The sequence below is a fragment of the Lutra lutra genome, chromosome 8, assembly GCF_902655055.1.
Source record: "Lutra lutra chromosome 8, mLutLut1.2, whole genome shotgun sequence".
NCBI lineage: Eukaryota > Metazoa > Chordata > Mammalia > Carnivora > Mustelidae > Lutra > Lutra lutra.
Genome location: NC_062285.1, coordinates 133468656 through 133491442, shown reverse-complemented (window position 1 = coordinate 133491442; position 22787 = coordinate 133468656). Strand labels below are relative to the sequence as shown.

The 22787-nt window shown below is 53.2% G+C and overlaps 1 protein-coding gene across 1 annotated transcript in view; it reads left to right on the top strand.

Moving 5' to 3' along the window:
- The window catches only part of CACNG2 (calcium voltage-gated channel auxiliary subunit gamma 2), a 110609-nt gene extending 88164 nt beyond the window's left edge, over positions 1 to 22445 (top strand). The window contains exons 2-4 of the mRNA XM_047742667.1: positions 8011 to 8094; positions 20584 to 20724; positions 21721 to 22445. Of these exons, the coding sequence (XP_047598623.1) occupies positions 8011 to 8094; positions 20584 to 20724; positions 21721 to 22256 (761 nt within the window). The 3' untranslated portion in view covers positions 22257 to 22445. The remainder of the gene's footprint in view (positions 1 to 8010; positions 8095 to 20583; positions 20725 to 21720) is intronic.
- The last annotated feature ends 342 nt before the right edge of the window (positions 22446 to 22787 follow it).

Genomic DNA, 22787 nt, shown 5'->3' with positions numbered 1-22787 from the left:
GGATGAATATCTCCATTTTGCAGCTAAGGAAACAGAGGCACAGAGAAGTCACTTAATTAGCTGCTAATAGTAGCAGAACTGGGCTTAGAAGGCAGATCTTTCAGAGTCTGGAATCCAGCCTCTTCTCCTGCATCAGATGGAAAGAACTTACAAAGTAGCTGTGGGAAAGCATCAGGACAGGACACACCTGGAGGTTGTAGGAACAAGTACTCTCGCTGGGCTCAGCACCTCTGGGAGATGAGCACTTAGACCAAACAGAAAGGGCAGAGTCGGGGAAGGACGGCAGGCATCCAGACACCTTACCCCATGATCACCCTGCCCGGTGACTACACGGGAGCTAGCACATAGTAGGCGTTCCAAACAATCCAATGAATTCATGGACGCATGAGCAAACTCCCGGACAACCACACAGGCGGCTTCAAACCCTCCAGCACCAGCTGTCACGGGCGCTGTGCCAGGGGGCTGGGGTTCCAGCCGGGGAGGAGCCCGGCACTGCCCACCCACCCCGAGGTCTCCCAAATCCCCGCCGGCAGGGAGGGCCCTGCCAGCAAAGCAAAAAGCCAGGAGCAGCAAAGGTTTAAAACAGAGAAAGCAGCTCCCACCAAACCCTTCATTTGCTTCACTTAAAAAATTACCTAGCCAGCCAGCCTCCTGCCGCTGCCTCACCCCCTCCCTCCGTGCACCCGCCCAGCTCTGTGCGGTTCCCTCAGCTTCTCATGAATATGTGGGAAATAAAACAGCGTCTGTTCAGCCCCTAATGACCAGGTTTATGAAGAGCTTATTGTATCTCAAAGAAATGAGACAGCAGTTGGTGTTGTGAGATATTAATGCGTTTTTTACAAAGCTGATGAAACCTCCTTTAAACTACTTAATACCTGCAAGCTGAAATTTCCAGTCTGAGGGCAAATTCCCGGAGGCAGAGCTGCGGCAGCCCGAGGCACAGCCCTTGGCTTTTCTGTCTCGGCTTGGCCTTCAGGCCTTTGGCTTTGGGGTCAGCGGAGCACTGCTGTCCTTTGGGGCAGGGTGCAGTAGAGGTTTCATGATTCTCTTGGTGGAATAATCCTTTATAGTTCAAGGGTGGGAGAGTCCCCCCCTACAGCCTCATCCTTAATAGCTCAAAGCCAATGTCTTTCTGGAGAATGGGGGGTGAGACGCCCCCCTCTTCCATTCAGCCTGGCCCACAAGCCCCTGGGGACCTGGCCAGCCATCTCCCACCCTCACCCTTGCCCAGGGAGCCTCTACACGGGACCCATCTTCTTGGGACTCTCCAGTCCCACTTGGAATTCGTGGATCCGCACCAGCCAGCATCTCTCGCAGGTCGCACCTCTCACAGGTCACCCTTCTTGCAGTGGTGTGCTCACAAATATTTAACAACTGGCTCTCCGAGCAGGGAAGGGGGACATCGATTTACAGTACATGCCAGTTCTCGCAGTGCACATCCTCCCACTGTGGCTGGTTTCCAGCTGCTCCTGTGAGTTACGAAGAGGTGCTAACAAGCAGATCCCGGGAGCTGGAGCAAGCCTGCTGGCTTCCTTGTATCCCAACTCTGCTCTGGGGGCCCTTCCCTGAGCCCCTGAGATAGTTTGCTCCCTCTCGTGTGCCCAGCACTTCCCTGCCTTTCCTTTTGCTGATCCCATTCCTAGAAATCTCTTCTCACCACCCACTACTTCCTCATCATGCCCTGAGACACACATGCGCACACACATATACACATGCATGTATGCACTCACATGCACACACGTGCACACGCACTCACACACCTGGACGTGAACCCCTCCTGCGTGCTCCCAGACATGCTCTGCTTCGCCACAGCACGTGTCATCCATCTCCCACCACACGCTGCTAGGCCCTTGGGGACAGAAGGTATATTTTTTCCTCTGTGTCCTTAGCAGGTTGCACAGAACATGGCATACAGTTGGTGCCACACAAATGTTAGCTGAACAACTCGGCTCCCATAAGGCCTTGTGGATTCTCTAAGATACTGTGATTACATTCTAGTAAATTCTATGTTGTCTTCTCCCCCTCCCCCAGACTGTGAGCCCCCGAAGGACAGGGATCAGGTTAGATTTCCCTCCACCCACCTCAGTGCCAGACACTTGGGCAATCCTTAGTCCCTACCTGGGGTAAGGAAGCCTGCCTAAGGATGAGTCAACGGAGAGGAAAATCAGAGATGGAGAGAGATACCAGATTTTTTTTTTAAGATTTTTATTTATTTATTTGACAGACAGAGATCACAAGTAGGCAGAGAGGCAGGCAGAGAGAGAGGAAGGGAAGCAGGCTTCCCACTGAGCAGAGAGCCCGATGCGGGGCTTGATCCCAGGACCCTGGGATCATGACCTGAGCTGAAGGCAGAGGCTTTAACCCACTGAGCCACCCAGGTGCCCCGAGAGATACCAGATTTTTGAGCACCTAGACCCATCTGTACCTGAAGCCATATGAGCCGCTGGGCTTGATGACCACCAACCACGAAGAAACACAACAGATCTCTAGGCTGGCATCAGGAAAGCAAGATTACACACTCTTCACCTACTGTTGGGGTGTCCCACAGATGTTCTACCAAATTTAAACTCCAGGAAAAGTGATTAAATGCTGCTGGAACCACCTCCCCTTCATGAACCTCAGCACCACTTTAATTGGACCATGAGTCCATGGCTACAGAGCTCCAAGGGCTCCTGGAGACCCCTTATGTCTCCAGCCCATCCTTCCCACCTCACTGCCACCCTCAGCCGCAGGGACTATGGGACCAATCCCATCATGACCCCGGTTTACCTCCGTTATTCCTCCCTGCCAGTCATCTGTCCTTTGGGGCTCTTCTCACCTCCCTGTCTGACCCAATCTCCAACTCCCCCCGCCTTCCAATCCCTGGCCCTGGGCTCCCCGGCATTTTGTCTGGATGTCAGCAAACTCCCCATGTTCCTAACCTCTTTTCTTTTCTTTTTTTAAGATTTTATTAATTTATTTGAGAGAGAGAACACGAGAGGAAGTAGGGTCAGAGAGAGAAGCAGGCTCCCCACTGAGCAGGGAGCCTGATGCAGGACTCGATCCTGGGTCCCCAGCATCATGACCTAAGCCGAACATAGTCGCCCAATCACCTGAGTCACCCAGGCGCCCTCTCCTCTTTTCTGCTCACTCTGACAGAAAGCCGGCTGTCCCTTGAGGACACCACTCCCTCGAGATCCTTCATAGGGAGTGTTTCATCACCCACACCCCTGAGGTGGTAGGCCCCTCCCTGCTGCTCACTGCCTCCACTTCATAACCTAAAGCCCTGCCCCTCTGAAACTCACCCAGCCTTCTCTTCCCTGACTCTCTCCTGACCATTCCCAACGTGGGCATCCCCCCCACTCTTTGAGGAGTGAAACATTGGCCTGCCTCATTGTCCAAGGCCAGCTTGCAGCCCTCCTGGATTTCACAAGCAGGCGGACAGCCCTCCCAGTACCTGGCCTTGCCCACCTTGCTCAGCCTGCACGTACCAGTCCTGTGTGGCTGGCTGTTACCTGCTAAATCCTGCATGCCAATGAGCCCCACAAAGTGCAGCCACGAGGGGTGGCTCCTGGCTGGGGCAGACAGAGCAGGGAGAGGTGGCACTGCGACCCCATCTCCTCTGTGCCCCAGGCCCTGCAGCTCTCCAAGCTGTGGGCCCAGCCAAGCCACACCTGCCTCTGCGGAGGTGGGTCAGGGCCCCAGGAACACAGAACCTTCCTGCAGCCAGAGCAGCCGGGCCAGGCTGGGCACACACCACCACCCATGAGAGAACTACCTTTGAGGTCCCCACTCTTCTCTTCCCTGCCCCCACTCTGCCACCCCCAGGAGCATCCCTCCCCACCTCTGGGGTTTCCCAGGACGGAGGGCTACCTTCTGGGAGAGGCATATGGCATGGGACAGGGTAGAAGAGAATTCTGTACTCACTGAGATGAAGCAAGTCTTACTCTAACAGAGAAGTGCTGGAAGCTTCTGGTATGGTTCCGTGTGTCAAATCATGATCCAGACAGGGCCATCATTCAGCTTGAAGGAGCCTCACACCAATAGTTTCTAAAAACCAACTAATGATTTGGGGTTTATCAGAATAATGTGATGAATCCTTTGCATATCAACTTTAACATGGTAAGCAGGTTCCTAATACGTACTTGACTGCATATAGAAAGTAAAAGTGAATGTTAAGTTTTCTCTTCTGTGTTAACTGGGATGAACTTCCCAGTTGCTAGATACTTTGACTGTCATCCCTACCTCCTGAGACAACCCAGTTAGTTCATGGACTTATCCTTGACCCCGACATGACCAATCACCACACACCCCTACAGTCTCAATCCTCAGCACCCACTTTCCGACTCCCACACCCAGCCTTCCAACTCACTCCCATGAGCCCCCACTCCCACAGCTCCTTGACCTCCCACCCAGGCTTCTAATGCATTGACCCTAGCACTCTCCACTGTCCCCTTCCCCAGCTTAGAGTCTGGCCCATCTTCATAACCACTACCTCCCCACCCCTGCTCTTGTGCTCATCCCACAGACCCCACCCTGGTCAAAGGCAACCCTCCAGTCAGACTCAGCCACACCCTAAATGTAGCCTGAGAAAACCAAAAAATCTAAAAGGGAACTTCAAGGCCAGACACACATGCTTCATGTCTTGGGCGTGGTCCATTCTTTCTCCCCGTCTCATGGAGAAAAAAAACGCACTCCTTTCCTCCATTCTCAAATCTCCAACCCTGACTTCCCTTCCTTGTGCTCCAGTAATGATCCTGCTTCCCATCTCGTGGATGGGAAATGGAAAATGGAAACAACCAGAAGAGAAGTGTCAGGGTTCTCACCACATCTACTCATCCCAGCAGATGCTCCTACAGGTGGCGCCTTCCCTTCTGCTACAGCAGACACCCCACCATCTACCCCATATGATGCCACCCTCGCCCTTGTGTCCTGGACCTCATCCCCTCTCTCATTGCTCCTGCATCACTCCCTCCTCTCTCAGGCCATCACATCTTCCCTCTCTACTAGAACATTCCCAACAGCATCACCCACCTTAACACTTCCCCCAACACAGAAAGGACAGCAGAACAGCAGACACCCCACTAGCACAGTGCAAGGGGGGCAGAGGAAGGTTGAGGAAAGGAGATGACGAAGGATGTGGTGGAAGCTCAGGCAGCCAGACCAGCATGGGCAAAGGTCCCGTGGCAGGTGGGAGCATCCATGCAGGCCCACTGAGATGGCATGTGCACAGACAGGGAGGTAGGTGGGAAATAAGGCCAGAGAGAGGTCAGGGTCAGGCCTCTTAAAGACACAGAGCTTTCCCTAGAGCCCTAGGAAACTGCTGAGTTTTTCAAGCTAGAAATGGCTTGATCGGATTTGCATTTTCAAAGGATCACTATGATTACTCTGTAAGGACGGATAGGAGTGGGTGTAAAATGACCAGTGGGGAGGCCATGGCCGTCATGTAGGGAAGCCAGGACGGTGGCCTGGCCGTGGGTGTTGCTGCCAATGGAGAGAAACTGAACTGACCGTTTTGAGAGCTACTGAGCGCTATTGCAGACAAGACGTCCTGAGGGATGGAGCCTGTAGCGAGGAGGAAGAGAAGTTGGCGGTGACAACTGGGCTCAGGCTGGCACAGGCAGCGAAGGAGAGGCATTCCCTGAGCTGGTTGGTGCCTCCAGAAGGCCAGGCTTGAGGGAGAAAGATCCCGAGTTCAGATCTAGACGTGCTGAATACACAGTGCCTATAACACATCTACCAGGACGCATCAGAGAGGCAGGTGGATACTAAGGCTGCTGGTGACTTCGCACAACCTCCCCATAGCATCTCTTGGGTCCTTCCTCTGCACCGGGCCCCCCACTGGGAGCCCAGGGTCTAAGAATGACGGGCACCATTCACACAAATAAGCAGACAGGATGCAGGGGAGCGGGTATGGGTGTGGGAGAGAGAAGTGGAGAGGAGTAGAGGCACCATTCACGAGCCCCCCCGTCCCTGATTAGTAAGGAGCCTCCGGGCACGTGAGCATCGCGCTCTCCACCTCACCACCTGCACAGATCCCTTAGAAAGATGCCCGGCACCGAGTGGGCACTGACGAAATATTTGTCAGATTGAATTGAGAGAAAATGAAAGTGCTTCGCAAATACACCGATTTGTAATTTGAACAATAGGGAGGATATTTTATCCTCTTAGCAGCAGATACAAAGACTTCTCAGGAGAGAAGGGTGTGTGGTGGAACCTAGGGAAGAAGTCCTAGAGGGAGTCCAGACCTCCTGTGAATTCCTGAGGGCAGGTAAGGGAAGCAGGCTGGGCAAGCGAGAAGAGGAATTCCCCAGAACTCTTGGACAGGAGGCAAGCCCCAGGGGAGCATTTCAAGCGAACCCCTGGGCTCCGGAGACCCACGAAGCTTCACTGCCATTACCCAAAGTCTCCATGAGCTCTGGGGACTGGTTTTCTCTTGCAGAAGTCAGGAAAGGAGGTGAATTTGGTGCAGAGACAGCGAATGGGGAGTCAACCAACTTCTCTGTAACATGTAATAGCTAGAAATGTCTCAAACGCCTATCTTTATGAGTACACCTGTATCCTATATAAGCAGGTGCATATATATAAGAATGCCTTAAAATTCCTAAATAATATCTATAGGACACAAGGAAACCTACTTTACAGGATCTGAAGGCTTAGGACTCTACGGGAAATTAAATTGCTGACACATACCGAGGACTGTATTAATTAGGTTATATTAGCTCCTGTCACAGAACAATCCCAAATGTCAGTGGCTAAATATAGTCGGTGTTCAAGTGTCCCTCACAAGGATGCCCCCAAGCACTTTTCCCGACGTGCCAGCCACTGCACTGAGCGCTTTCCCGGCGTCCGCTCTTTAATCCCCACGACAGGCGAAGGGAGAACTCTGATCTCCACTTTTCAGATGAGGGAACAGGGGTCTCTGTGATGCTGAGCTGGACCCAGGCAGCCCAGCTGCGGTTGCTGCCACAGGTCGGTTATTTGCAAGAAAGTTCACCGACATGGGCTGCAGCTGGGCTGGTACCGGGGTACAACGGTGTGTGAAACAGATGGAAGTTTCTGCTGTCCCTAAGCGGACCCGCTCTCTCGCAAGCTCTAATCCACGCATCTGTCCTTAAAACGATTGCATTGCATTCAATGGTTGGCTCGCTCACTTTGTGGTCGCTGGTGGGAGGCAGTGGGGGGTGGGTAGCTGTGACGTTGTGTTTTCACCTGGCCGCTGTTCGCCTTCTCACCCAGCACCCCAGGAAAGATTTAGAGCCAACAGGCCTTCCTCGGAGCATCATTCGAGCCCAGCTTCCATCATTTCCTGGCCATGAGCACTTACTCCCACCAAGGAGCCTCCATGAGCCTCAGTTTCTTCATCTGTATAATGCAGGAGAGAATACCCTACTCACAGGCCTGCAGCAGAGCCCAGCTGAGTTGTAGTTCAAGGGCCTGGCCAAGGTCCCAGCCCCCAGGGCGGCTCCACCTCCTCCCTGCCCCCACCCCTGGAGCATTTCAGCGCAGCTGGGGGCTGGGCACAGAGCATCCCAGTCACTCCCGATGGGAAGGTGCTTCTGCAAACTCACTGAAGGGCCGTGGGAACGTTTGCCATCCTCCATGTGGGGTCTGCCTTCTTTGCAGAGCGATCTGCTGTCTGGCATGCAAAATGCGAGGTGACCCCCAGCCAAGCAGGGGCACAGAGGTGGGTGGACTGACCCGTTCATCAGCCTCCTCGGCGGCAGTCCCCAGCCCCGAGCCAAACCTCTGCTGCCCGTCAAGCTTCCACTAATCTTCAGAAGCCTCAGTGCAGCGATGGAAGGCTGGGTTTTGAAGTCTTAGGCCTTAGATCCTCTCCACGGCACCGCGGGTGTCTGTGTTTTGATTCACCAGGCAGATGTCCAAACAGACAAAGCGATACCTTCCTTCAGGGGCCTGGGAGAGGGCTGAACCAGCTTCAGAAGAGCGAGAAGTCAGCACGAGGCCAGTGGGCGCTGAGCCCCTGGAAACTCTGATGTTTCAAGTGTCCTCTCTCCTCTTGTTTTCCAGGGAACTTCAAAGGTCTCTGCAAGCAAATCGATCACTTCCCAGAGGATGCAGATTACGAAGCTGACACAGCAGAATATTTCCTTCGTGAGTGCATGCAATTTTTTCTCCCTTCTGGGGGCGGGTCCTGTCCATCCCAACCTCCGGGAGCACCAAAGGCCAGGATTATCTAGAGATCCCTGTCTTAGCAGAGGGCAGGAAAAAGCTGAGCCTCCCTCCTTTCCTCCTGTCCAGAGACCAAAACTTCATGCATGCTGTTTCCTCTGCCTACAACACTAGTCCCACCCCCTTTGTCTGATAAACAACTACCCATCCTCCAGGTCACAGGCTGAAACACCACCTCCTACAGGAAGTCCTCAGTGCCCCTGAATGGGTTCCCAGAACACAGCACCTTTGTCATGCCGTGGGGTCCTTGTCTATTTGTGGAAACATCTCCCTGGCAGTCCTGCTGATTCTATGAGGCCATGCGTCACCCCCACCCCTTATCTTGTCCACTTGTTCCTATTCCCAGTGCAGTGCCCCACACATAATGAGCGCTCAGTAAATATTTCTTGAATAACTGAAGGAAGAAACTCTTCAGGCAGTGTCTGATTGGAACTTCTCCCGAGACAATAAGTGAGATTTATTTTTTTCCCCCAACAACCAAGTCAAAATCCTGAAGTAATAGCTGTGACCTTAAATCTACCTGAGGCATATTGAGTCCCAAAGAGAATTTCTCAAGAATCAGCAAAAACTAACACGGTAAAATGCTCCCTGAGAAAGGGATTTCCAGGAGAGGGGCTGAGGGTCCTTGATGCCTGGGACAGCAAAGCCACCTGAGCAGAAGTGGTTGAAAGCTCAGCTCCGGGCTCTCAGGAGGCTCTACTAGAAGAGGTTTGCTCTCTTCCCAGGAGCGTGCCCACCTTCGGCCCCCAGTGCCCTTCCCAGCGGCTCAGAGCCCACTACTGCCTCCCTCCCATCCCCCACAGCAGAATGGCTAGCATCACTCTCCGATCACTTTTATGGAAAGTGTAGGAGGCATTTCATTACATGGATCACCCTGTCTCTTTCAATAACTACTCCTCACATCAAAGCCAACTCCCGGGTCAGCCTGGAATCAACCTGGTTTCATTGAAAAGTGCCCGGAACATGAAGTCAGCCGGGCAGCGAGGAGGAGAAAGGAAGGGAACACGATGTAATTTATAGATTTCTTTTTAAAGGGAGAAAAATATCTTACAATGCTCATCATTTCCTTTTATGAGTTCCCCAGAGACACTGATCTCAAATGGAATTCCTAAAAGACCGTTTGATCATCCTTCTCCCTTACCGTGTTGGGGTTCTTGAAGGAGCCGGGGAGGGGGGCGGGGGGGGCGGTGACATAAAGGCAGCCTGAGACTGACTCTGGGCCAGAGCCCGTGCTCAGGGCTGGGGACATCGAGGGGAAAGAATGGCGCGCCGTCCAGGACCCCAGGCAGGGAAACAGCTGGCCTTGGGAGACAGGCCATGGCACAGACGTAGCCAGCTGGTGCAGGTTCAAGTGGGGGACCAGTGCTAAGCCTCACGCCAGAAGCCCTCATGGTTGACCACAGTGAGGATGTAATACTGAATCAGCTAGACACAAAGGGCTGGGGGTGGGAATTTTGTCTCTTTTGTGGCTGCCTCGAACAGCTTCTAGAATAGAACAGGTGCTCCATAAATGTTGTCTGTTAACTAACGGGCATATATAGGATTCCTCAGTGACTATTTCTACCTATTCTATACCTCCATCTCTTTATTATTATTATTATTATTATTTTAAAGATTTCATTTATTTATTTGACAGACAGAGATCACAAGTAGGCAGAGAAGCAGGCAGAGAGAGAGGAGGAAGCAGGCTCCCTGCTGAGCAGAGAGCCCGATGCGGGGCTCGATCCCAGGACCCTGGGATCACGACCCGAGCCGAAGGCAGAGGCTTTAACCCACTGAGCCACCCAGGTGCCCCCATCTCTTTATTATTAAAGAGAGAAGAGCTCAGAGTGTTTGGTTCACTTGACATCCCTGGACAAAAGACTGGAACTGGTGGTGTTAACAAGGCAGGATTCCAAGGCTCTGATTTAAGCCTACTTAATCCAACAGTACTTTTTGAGTATTTGTAAGAAGAGTTGGCAAAGTTTTTCTATAAAGGGCCAGACAGTAAATATATTAGGCTTTGTGGGACGTACAAGCCTCTGTCCCAACTACTCAAGGCTATCCTTGAGTACAGACAGATGCTCCAAGGAAACCTAACTTTATTTACCAAAACAGACAGCAGGCTGCATTTGACATGGTTTGATCTATAATATACCAATCTCAGGCCAAGCAACAAACGTCATTTTTGAAAGTTGCAAGATATGAGTTCGTATCATTCTCTAGCAGATTCTAATCCTAATTAGATTCTCTCATTTTTACTAAGCTCTAATCTGGTTGCCTAGAGAAGCTAGAAGGCAGGGATCATTCTTCTAGAAGGATCCCCAGCCCCACTGAAGTGGGAGGAGCTAAGGCCCAGGGAGGTGGATGGAATTTCTCCCAGAGGTGGGAGCACTTCTCCCATAGGGAGGTGGGCGGCGCTGTGCCTAGAGGTGGGCGGGGCTGCCGCCGGTGGGCGGGGCCTGAACCCGCTGCCACTTAGGGTCTGTTACACCCATCCTCATTGCCAGCCTGCCACGTGGGAGGGCAGGAGAGGGGCTCACTGCCTAGAAACAGGCCCAGGAAGGTAGCATGTATGCCATGACAGACAGGGTTAGAGGGAAGTATGTGGTGCTGAGGGAGCCTGGCTCCTAACCCAAGCCAGAGATCATTCCAAAAGGCATGAGAGTTGGCCTCTAGCAGCATTGGCTCATTTACTAATGAGACATTCACTAAGCGCTCACTCCATCCAGGGCACTGTTGTCTCGGTACAGGGGATCCAAGGATGAAACAAACAAAGTTGGCACCTCTGTGAGCCTGATGTTCCAGGGGGAGGAAGCAAACAGTGAGCAGAGGCATGAGCAACCAACCCCCTGAGACAGTTTCAGAGCTGGGAGGGGGCGGGCGGAGGGCAGCAGGGCGTGGTGGGGGGGTGTTCCTTAGATGTAGGACAGCTTCTCTAAATGAAGAAAAGGAAGGAGCTAAGAGGATTGAGGGGGAGCACACCCCTGAGGAGAGACTGGCAAGAGCAAAGGCCTTATGAAGGCAGGGCGGAGGCTGGGTGTGTGGGGTCAGGAGGGCGGCTGGCCCGGCTCAGCACAGTGCATAGGGCATCCCACAGCATGAAGTCAGACAGGAAGAAGAAGAGCCCGGTCATGTCGGGAAAAATCGGATCTCATCCTAAGTGTGATGGAACCATGAGCTGGGGACGCTGATTTGGAAAGTTAATTCTGGCTGCTGGCTGGGGAGCCGAGGAGGCCAGCGGGGGGGCTCTTGCAAACATCCTGGACATCCTGATAAGAAGCTACGGCTGTTGGACCAGACTTTTAGCTGTGGGGATGGTGAAAAGTGAGGGGTTGTTTGGAAGACAGGGCTGAGAGGAGAGGGGTGGCCATGCCACGTGGGCTGGGCCCCAGGACAGGACCCTACTGGGTTTCCAAAGGACAGCAGAGGACCATGAGGAGGGATAGGGTAGGGGCAGATGACCTAAGAGGGTGGAAAGGGGCTCAACAAAGAGAGACCCTCTGGCTTTGACCGTTCACACCCAGCCTGCTTCAGACTCAGAGGGCCAGTGGGGCACACAGGGTGGACCCCAGAAAGACGGCTGGAGCTCCTGCTCCTACGGAGGTCAGGGACACAGTCTACCGGACCCTGCTCAACCAAAGGGCAGGATCTGTTCAGAGTCTGACACAGGGCCAGCCCCCTTCTAGAATGGTCAGAGGCCTGACCATTTGGAAGTGTGGGATTGTGGCCTTGCCTAGCAGAGCCATAGTTCCCAAAAAACCCTCTGAGTGTCTTCTGCTCAGCTCTCTGGGGCTGTTACTCCAGATGCCAGAAAAGATCTGAGCCACCAGCAGCCGTGGGCCCTTTTTGGCTGCAGACAAAATAAAGACCTGGCCCTCATGGCACTTGCAATCGATGACAAATGAAATGAAAAAGTTAATTATATAGTCTGTTAAACCATGAGGAGTGATATGGAGAAATATCCAGCAAGATGGGGGTTAGCGGGGCGCCTGGGTGGCTCAGTTGGTTAAGCAGCTGCCTTCGGCTCAGGTCATGATCCCAGCGTCCTGGGATCGAGTCCCACATCGGGCTCCTTGCTCAGCAGGGAGCCTGCTTCTCCCTCTGCCTCTGCCTGCCATTCTGTCTGCCTGTGCTCGCTCTCTCTCCCTCTCTCTCTGACAAATAAATAAAATCTTAAAAAAAAAAAAAAAAGAAAGGGGGTTAGGAAATTCCGGGGTAGGGGTGGGGGCTAATAAAATCCTTCTTGTGAAGTTTGAGCAAAGATCTGAAGGAGGTGAGAGGGAGCCATGTGGAAAGCCAAGGGAAGAATGTTCCAGGCAAAGGGAAAAGCAAGTGCAACGGTCCTGAGACAGGAGCATTCCCAGAATGTTTGAGGAAGGGATCTGAAGCCAGAAAGACAAGAATAGAGTGAGCAAGGGGTGGCCAAGAAAAAGCCCATGCAGAGAGGCCCAGGGGCCCCTGGGGGTCATGGAAAGGGCTTTGGTATTGCAGAAAGCCATCGGAGGGTCTGAGCAGAGCAGTGAACACCATCTCACGTTCTACAGGATCCTCTGGTTGCTAGGCTCACAGGAGACTAAAACAGGGCAGGGACAGAAGCAGGCAGAACAGTTAGGAGCCTGCTGGTGATAATTTAGACAAGAGAAGGTGTCCTGAACCAAGGTAGAAGCAGTGAAGGAGGAGGAAAGGGGTCAGAGCTGGAAACTATTCCCAAGGACCTGCAGATAGGATTTCCAGAAAGGCTGTATGCATTTACCAGGGAAGAAGGAGTCAGGGTTTGAGCCCAAGGCTGGGTTTGGGGAGACTGGAAAGCTCAGTGTCAGCCGCCTTAAGTCCTAGAGGCCTGTGGGACTCTCTGGGGAGATGCTCTGGAGTCTGGGACTCTGGGGACAGGTCTGGCCCGGACAGGAGTGTGCAGTTATCAGCAGGTGGATGAGATCTAAAGCCAGGAGTCTTGATGAATGGACGAAGGCAGTGGTGTAGAGAAGAGGGGCAGGGTCTGAGCCCCAGGAAGCCAAGGCTCAGAGACCAGGAAGCTGGGAAAGGCCCAGGGAAGGAGGCTGAGGAGGGTGGCAAGTAGGTGGCCCGGGTCATCCCTACCATCCTCATTCCACCTGCTGGACTGAAGATCTAGAGCAGAGCGGGAAGGAGAGAATGCCAGAAGGACAAGGCTGGTCAGGAATGCAGAGCTCAATTCCTGGGGTAGCAAAGAAAGTGGGGCTCACTTGCTCTCAAGCCATCAGGCCAGGCTTTGGACATTGTCCAGTGCCTTGTGGGGAACGTGGCAGAAGTAAGGCACCTAATCAATATCTGATAGAGTGAATAAATGAATGAATGAATGCTCTTACCCCTCCCCCCCCTCATGCCCCCATAGGTATTTAAGGAGTTCCACGGCTTGTCTTGAACCACAGAGTCCAGGGGCTTCCTAGTGACAGGCGGTGGTCACAGCATGGGCCTCCCGACATCTGGGCCCCACAAAGGTGTGGCCAGTGCGCCCCTCACCCACCCGTCACTAGCTTACCCAAGACAAATGATGACCAGACCTGTTTTCCCCAGCAAGCTTTGGGGGGGCACCGATGTGTCCGCTCTGGTGCTCCCCATCCTTATCCCTCCTTACCAAAGCTTGAGCGCGGGTGAAGACAGAGGCCGTGGTGACCCAGGTGTGACTTCCTTTGTGTGTCTGTCTTTGTGCATGAGGGGGTGAGTCTGTGCTGTGTTCTGTGTCTTCTTTTTTTTTTTTTTGTTCTGTGTCTTCTGTGTCCACGCATGTAAGCGTCTGTCTTAACATGTAAGTGCCCATGTGCTTGTGTCTGCTAGTGTGTCTGCGGGTCCCTGCAGGGTGTGAGTGTGTGTGTGTGTGTATTTCTCGGCACTCACAGTGTGATTTGGAAACATCTGAAGCCGCCACCCACACTCACTCACATCCACAGAACCAGAGCAAATGTGTCTCCAAACCGGGCTGACCTCCTGCACGCCACACGCGGTGACACCCTCAATTGGGTCCTGGTTCACTTCTTTAAGTGCCGGTTGCACCTGGCGGGCTGACTTCAGCACCTCATCCTGACTCACAACCTGCATTGGGATAAAAACCAGCCCAGAGAACCCCGCGCCCCTCAAGAAACAACACCGGTCCCTTCTGCCACCGTGAGAACTAGCGTTTGCTGGCACTCAGCCAGACCGGCCACTGTTGTAATTGCTTAAAGTGCGTTGATTCCTGATTCCTCATGGCAGGCTATGAGCTGGGTGTGCTCACGATCTCCCTACAGCAGGGGGGACAACAGAGGCTCAGAGGGCAGGCAGCATAGTCAAGAGAGGCACGCAGGCCGCCTCCATCCTGAGTTGGTGTCACTGATCGGCTACCTTGGGGACAATAGGGAATGGGACAGCCTCTGACGCCTGCACAGAGAGAAGCTCCCGGAGCTTCCAGAATTCTTTTCCAATGTCATTCTCTACAGCACACTTGACTTCTTTAGACATTGTCTGTGTTCCCCTTCACGACACCCTGGGAGCTAGGTCTGGTTGGGGTCTCCGTTGCACAGACAAGAAAGGGAAGACACAGAGGCCACACTGCCAGTGGGAGGCACGGGGGGACTGGGATGGGGCCCCAAGGAGGCCACATGTGGAGCCCAGACTCTTAACCACCACTCTCGACTCCTCTCTCTTCCCTCATCCGCTGTCTTGTCCTTCCTCTTCCTCCCTCCCCAAGGAGGGTCTTCTCCGGGAACACTCGCTCTCCCCCTCTTCACCCTCTCTCTCACATTCATATGTGCTTGCTTGCACATACATCTGTGGTCCCGGCCACCTCCTCCAGCACAGCACAGAGGGGAGCGATGACGGAGAGATGCCCGAGAGCTTAGAAGGTTCTCCTGGGCCACTCCTGGGTGATCATGTCCCGCAAGAAGGCACCAAATCCCAGGGGAATAACAAACTTCAAGAGTTGAGCGCTGGCCCCTGGAACTAGGGAGCCCCCCCCTCCATGCACCTGGGAATGACAACCATTCTGATCAAAGGCCATAAGTGACACAGGGACTACATAAGACAGTGCCCTGGCCTGGCTGAATGACCCCTGAGGGGAGGTCTGGGGTGCAGAGGCCCCTCAGAAACAGACATCACCTAGAAATCATCTAATCCAGACAAGGAAGTGGAAGCCAGTCACCCCCACGTGATTTGCACAAGCTCTTCCTGAGCTGTCTCTAAACCCTGCGGTCCTCTACACCCCAAAGCTAGCCTTCTCACTCGTCCATGGCCAGGCTCTCCCATGCTCACCTCTGTGTCTATGATCTCTCATTTACAGTTTCAGCCCAGACCGTGCCTCTGTGCCCTGAGCCCGCATGTCCACCCATGAACGACAACCTCCCCCACAACCCCTGCCGGCCTGGCCTTGGCCCGCCTCATTTCCTTTAGAGCTCCCCAAACCCTACAGGGACTCTCTGTGACCCAGTACCTCCCAGTTCCCTGAGTAAGGATCCTTCCTCCAGCCCTGCTCATGCCGCTTCCTCTCCCTGGCTCTCTTCTGCCCTGTCAGCTTCTCCTTATCCATCAGATGCCAACTCCAACATCACTCCCTCCGGGAAGCCCTCCTTGATCCCGTGAGCTCAGAATAGGGTCCGAGGGGCAGGAAGCACAGGCCTGAGAGCAGGGGAGTGCAGTGGTCAGACACCCAGACCCTGGAGGCAGGCTGTGTGGGTTCACAAACCAGCTTCCCCACTTCCTTGCTGGGTGGACTCAGACAATTGGCTTAACCTCTCTGTGCCTTGATTTTAGCTGCTGTAGGAAGAGGGAATTCCAATACTTACTTGGAAGAGTTGTAATGAGAACTGATGAGTTAATATACATACAGCGCTTAAAATAGTGCTGGTGTACATTAAAGACTGGATTATTATAATCTGGTGACATATATCTCCCTCACAAGAACCTAAGCCCCATAAGGACAAGAACCAGGCCTGTCTTTGAACCCCTAGGTCTCCCACGCCCAGCCTGGACCCCGGTTCCGTGGTAGGCACTCATTCCGTATTTATTCACCGGACTCACAGCTAGTCAAAGGCCAAGCCCCTCCCCACGCTGGACCGCATGGCCTTTCCCCGGGACACCACACTACATTCTCAGCCAGGATGGGCCACACTGCAGCTAGTAGGCCAAATCTGGCCCACCAACTGTTTTTGCAAATAAAGTTTTATTGGAAAAGAACCGCACTCATTTGTTTACAGATTGCCTAAGGCTGTTTTCATGCTGCAACAGCTGAGTTGGGTAGCTGTAATAGAGAGCATATGGCCAGCAAAGCCAGAAATATCTACCATCCGCCCTTTTCCAGGATAAGTTTGCCAATACCTGCTTCAGGTATTTGCAATCTCCATGAGGCCAAGGCCATGGCTTCGTGGGTTTTGTCTGAGGTTTCAGTGGGTTTGTCCGCATGCCAGGATGGGGCCTGGCACGCAGGAAGAGCTCCGTAAATGTTGGTAGGTACTGCGTAGTCCCATATGCTTAGTCGTAGGAGATCAATAAATATTTATTCATGAGATAAATCTGATACCTTCTGCTCCTCATGACAGATTGCAGCACTAAAACCACACCAGCTTCATTGGGAATCAAGATGATTCATGGGGAAGTAGGGTCTGGAGGAAGGAGGGGGAAACAACAGAAGTCAGGAATATCACACCTTTGACTGTACACTTTCCAGGACAGAACTAGGACTGGTAAGATCCAATTTGATCTTGACAACAGCGCTTGTCAAACTTTCATGTGCATATGACTTGGGTTACACACTTTTGTTAAAATGTAGATTCTGGGGCGACTGGGTGGCTCAGTAGGTTAAGCCTCTGCCTTTGGCTCCGGTCATGATCCCGGGGTCCTGGGATTGAGCCCCGTATCAGGCTCTCTGCTCAGCGGGGAGCCTGCTTCCTCCTCTCTCTCTCTGCCCGCCTCTCTGCTTACTTGCGATCTCTCTCTCTCAAATAAATAAATAAAAATCTTAAAATGTAGGGTCTAACAGCTACCAAGTGAGCCCTGAGACTCTGTAGTTCTAACAAGCTTCCCACGAGGCTGGCCCTCCGACTGCCCCTCCAGCAGCAAAGGGGCCTTACATCCTCGTTTGCTGGATGCGTGGGTTCCTTTTCCCATTCTGCAGTGTGCACAAACAGACCCAGAGAGGTAAAGACCCTTGCCCACGGCCACGCTGTGAGGGAGTGACAAGGCCAGAGCAAGAACTCCTGTGCAACTAACCACCCCCCGCCATCCTCACTCTGCTTAGGATGCAGCCCAGCCAGAAAGACCACCTTCAAGAAAATTCTCCAATGTGGGAGTCCTCGCTTGCTCTAAAGTCCCTCCCTGCCCAGCCTGAATCTGGGTCCTGCAAACATCAGCCTCCCTAGGCATGGCACAATTCACCGGCTGTCCCCGGTCACCTTCATCCTGGGCAAACCTCGTCCAAGAGAGGCTGGTGTTTGGGGTGGCCCTGCTGGGCCAGAGAGGCTACTGTCCACACGGCCCACTGGCTACCCTGTCCTAGAACACATTGTAAGCTGCCCGGGACCTTCTGAAGTGGTCCCATTGCTCTCTGCTGGTTACAACACAGGAGTCCTCCCTCTCCAGCCTCCTATCTTGTCTTTGCACACATGTACATGCGCACGCGCACATACACACGACTGCGCACACAGCGTCCCAGCTCCCTCTGCAGCTGGCGCTCCTTCTTTCTGCTGTCTGCACGGCTAAGTTGGGATATCCGGGCTCTGCCGGCAGGCTGAGCTAACACCATCAGGCCCCTGCTTCCTGGGAGGTATTGGCTCCGAGGGTGCAGCCTGGGTTTGCCAAATGTGGGCATACGGTGGGCAGGAAGCGCCTGCTTTCTCAGAGGGGAAAGACTGGAGAGCTTCCTCCTCCGCTCTGCTCCTCTGAACCACCGCTGCTGCCCCTCGGAAGTCACACCAACCCGTCTTTCCTCCTTTCTGCTGTCACCCTCCATTCCCAGCTGGCCAGAAATCACAGGCACACGGAGAGGGCAGAAGCATGAGAAATCATCTAAAGGTCCACACCCACTTTTACACATGGGGAAACCAGAGAGGGCGAGGTACCTGCCTCAGCCACACAGCAAGTGAGTGGCACAGCTGGGACCCCAAAGCCAGATCTCTGGACTCTGTAGCAACCTTCCCAGGCTCCTCGAAAACCCCATAGGGAGAGTACAGGGTGGTCCAATATTGGGACTGAGCTGAACTTGAATCCTGACTCATGAGCTGGGCTGCCTTGGGCAAGTAACTTTGCCTCTCTGAACTTCGGCTTTCTTGTCTATAAACTAGGGCTTAAAAAAACACAGCCCCCCAGGGCTGGTATGAGGATTAAATTAGAGAATGTACGTTAGATACTCATTCAGGACTCAACACAGAGTAGGTGCTTGTCAAAGATTCTCTCTTCTCTCCTGAGTCTTCAGTAAACTCTCCTATCCCCATGTGCTTATGAAGATGAAGATTTCAACAATACTGAGTGTGCACGTCTAGGCACCATGTTTGCGTGTGTAGGGACGCAGGGGATCACGATGGGGACACAACCATTGTCTTAAAGTGGCTTGCAGGTGGAGAACGGCCACTCAGATCTGGGGGGAGACGGCCCATCCCTGCCTGCAGGAGAGGGGAGCCCGATGGCCCAGTAACCCAGCTGCGTCCCGTGTACTCCTCATTCTTCAGTCCCTAGTTCAAGCTCACCCTTCTTCAAGCCCCCTAAAATAACCCATTCACCCCACAGCATCAGAAAGCGGTGTAGACTTCCTGAAGATGCCAGGGGAACAGAGAGGAGGAGTTTTACGTGACACATCAAAGCGAACTGCCTAAAATCCTCTTGGAAAAATTCCTCAAGTTCTATATAGAAAAACTCTGGTCTCCACAGATTTCTGTGGCCACAATGCCACCAAAGGGGGCGGGGAGCGAGGGGAGGCTCTCTTCCCAGCACCTTCCTCTCCAAAACACATCCCCAGTGAACCAACCCCACCACCCTCCCCAGGGGGTTTGAGCCAAGGGGCCCTAAACCTCCTCAAAAGCCATTTAAACAACCCAAACATGTAAAGAAAACCTCCTTTCCCTCCCAGCAACTGCCTCCTACCTGGCCCACAGCTCGCAGTACAGGGACTCAAGGTCCTGGGGTCAGCGCCGCCTTATTTGAATCTGCAGAGAAAGACTATTGTACTCTCCAGAGACACTTTGTGGGGGACAAGGAGCCTCTGGGTACCCATAGGGACACTGCGCCCCACATCCGCCCCCTGCCGGCCTGGCCTGCCCCTCCCCCCTCCCACCCTCGGCCATCTGCGTCCCTCTGCCCTCCCGGTCCTCCCACACGCAGAAGTAAAATGTTCCCGAGGGTGTTCTTTTCTTGTGCCTGTTTGTCGGTCCTTCCTTCTCACCTTATCCTGAAGGCGGTTTTTTTTTTTTCTTTTTGTTTTTCCCTTGTCCTTTTCTCAGCACTATGTCTGCTTCTTTCTCTGTCTGGACTGCCTCCCCACAAATATTCACTCAATGAGCCTGCACTGGGGACCTACAGTGTCTCCAACATCCACCCGGGTTGGGGGGCCGGAGAGATTAAAAAGAGAGAACTAGGGAGAAAAAAAAAAGAACGAAAGAAAGAAACAGTTCTCACCTTCATGGGACCCCACGGCTTATGGAAGCATATATAGAAACATGTTTTTCCTATACTAACTATCCTTTACCCGGCGTTTACTACATGTCCCCAGAGACTTAACCAAGTGCCTTATCAGCATCAGTTCATTTAATCCTCGTGGCAATCTGAGGAGGCTTGGCACTATGACCATCCCCATTTTACAGATAAGAAAACTGAGGCACAGGGAGACAATTCGCCCCACCCTACACCGCTAATACATGTTAAAGCCAGATTCAGATCCTGGCCGTGTGGCTCCTTCACCACGATAACACACTGCCCCAGGGGCCCCAGCACAGAGGAAGGGATGGATCATTTTGCATAAAGAAGTCAGGGAAGGCGTGACAGAGGAGGTGAGTTTGAGTTGAGTTTTGATGGGTGGATAGAAATCTGCTGAGTCAGAAAGAGCAGGAAAATCATTCTAGTAAGAAAGGTCAGTATGTCAAAAGTCAGAAGCATGCAATGACAAGACATGGGAAGTTTGTTGTGTCTAGACCAGAGAGGACATGGGGACTAAGAGTGGGGACCAGGAGGCATGAGGCTGGAGAAGGGTTGAGACCAAGTCACATAGGGCCCCATGGGCCTCCTGAGGCCCTGGCATTTGGTCCTGTAGGTAGACGGGAGTGCCCGAAGGGCTGTGAGGTGGGCACTGGATTGTTCCTCCTCCCTCCCTCCCTAAGCAAACTTGACTGTGGCCCCGAGTCCACAAAACCCCCACCCCATGGGCCACTCTCTTCCCTATGCGTCCTTCTGGCTCACAGCTGTGCGGTTCTCTCTCTCCTTGACCGTGTTCCATAGGGGCTGTGAGGGCCTCGAGCATTTTCCCGATCCTGAGTGTGATTCTCCTCTTCATGGGTGGGCTCTGCATTGCAGCCAGCGAGTTCTACAAGACTCGACACAACATCATCCTGAGTGCTGGCATCTTCTTCGTGTCTGCAGGTAATGGCCTCCGAGCTGGGCAGGCCAAAGCCCGGGCATGCCTGTGGGGAGCAGGTCGAGGTGTGGGTGCTCGGCAGCTGGGAGGACTTGACAGAGATGGGGGGAGGGAGGTCTTGCAACGGGTCCTGTCATAGGCTGTGCTGGGGTTCCTGCCCCACAGTAATGACCAAGCCCCCCATGGAGTCCTCCAGGAGCACCCCCAGACTCTATCTCTCAGCTCCATGGCCCATCTTCCTTCCAGTTTTTAGAAAAACACCCAAACCCCAGGTCCTTCTCAGAATACTGGGCCTATCCTCACTGCCCTGTCCCCTCACTGTCCCACCCCCCGGGGAGCAGGCAAATACCTAAAACCACTGGCCTCAACCCTGTTACAGGACAAGTCACATTGCTTCAGATACCAGAAAAAGCCCGTGGCCCTACTTACTACACCCCAGCCCCAAACAGCTTCACATGTGCTAGTTCATTTAATCCTCTACATGGCCCAGGGAGTCCTATCACCTACCCCCCCCCAACTTTACAGATCTGCAAACTCTGACTCAGGTCACTTTGCCAAAGGCTTTGAATCCAGGTAACTGGCTCCAAGAGCCAGTCCCAAGGCCCTGCTCTACCAGCTCAAACCTCTGTGCAGTCTTTAGAGCAAGTTACTTAACCTGTCCCCAATCCATTTCCTCATTCGCAACCCTCCAGACACGCAAAGCACAGCGAAGTCAGATAGCAAACACTCAATAAACAGCAGCTCTCCGGGTTACTCCGCCCTTCGGTGGTAGAACGCCTCAGCCCTCCCCTAGCTTCGTTTCCATCAGCCCTCCCCTCCGTGGATCTCTCCAATGGCACGATTCAATATTAAGGCCACGCTTGCCACTAGCCCTCTCCGGCACTGGCCACAAAATCCCTGGAGCCGGGAAGGTCCCTGTGGCTGCCCCTGGCCTGACACGTGCCGGGAACTAACCAACCCTCTCTCCGACCCCGCCCGCTCGCCCGGTGTGTGCCCCGCAGGTCTGAGTAACATCATTGGCATCATAGTGTACATATCCGCCAATGCCGGGGACCCCTCCAAGAGCGACTCCAAAAAGAATAGTTACTCGTACGGCTGGTCCTTCTACTTCGGGGCCCTGTCCTTCATCATCGCCGAGATGGTCGGGGTGCTGGCCGTGCACATGTTCATCGACCGGCACAAACAGCTGCGGGCCACGGCCCGCGCCACGGACTACCTCCAGGCCTCCGCCATCACCCGCATCCCCAGCTACCGCTACCGCTACCAGCGCCGCAGCCGCTCCAGCTCCCGCTCCACCGAGCCCTCACACTCCAGGGACGCCTCCCCCGTGGGCATCAAGGGCTTCAACACCCTGCCGTCCACGGAGATCTCCATGTACACCCTCAGCAGGGACCCCCTGAAGGCCGCCACCACGCCCACCGCCACCTACAACTCCGACAGGGATAACAGCTTCCTCCAAGTCCACAACTGTATCCAGAAGGAGAACAAAGACTCTCTCCACTCCAACACAGCCAACCGCCGGACCACCCCCGTATGAAGCCCGCGGGGGGCCTGGCGCGGCGCCCGCAGGAGGGGCGCGCGGCCCTCCCCTCTCGCGTGGGCCCCTGAGGTTGGGCGGGGGGCGGGGGTAGGAGGGCGGGAACCCAACCATCCATGGGGGGGGAACCTTCCAAAAGCAAAAAAACAAAAAAACAAAAAAAGAGAAAAACATAACAAGTAAATTTAAAAAAAAAAGAACAAACTATAAGAGGAACAAAGAAGCAAAACGACAGGAAATGTGAAAAAAAAATATTAACCGAGGGAAAGAAAAACAAACTTAAAAAAAAAAAAAGCGAGAGAGGTTAAAAAAATTAAAAATAGAAAATAAATCTAAAAGAAAATGCATGAATTCCCATGTACCATTATTTTAACATTTAATAAAAACCAATTTAAATGAAAAAATAAAAGGGAACCAAGATAACATTAAAGCAAAAAATGAAGAGCAGAAAGGAAGGGGGAATGTTCTCTGCACTTATCAGGGGTTTATGTTCCTTTTTGTTTTAATGCGGGCGAGTTACTTTTCTGTTCT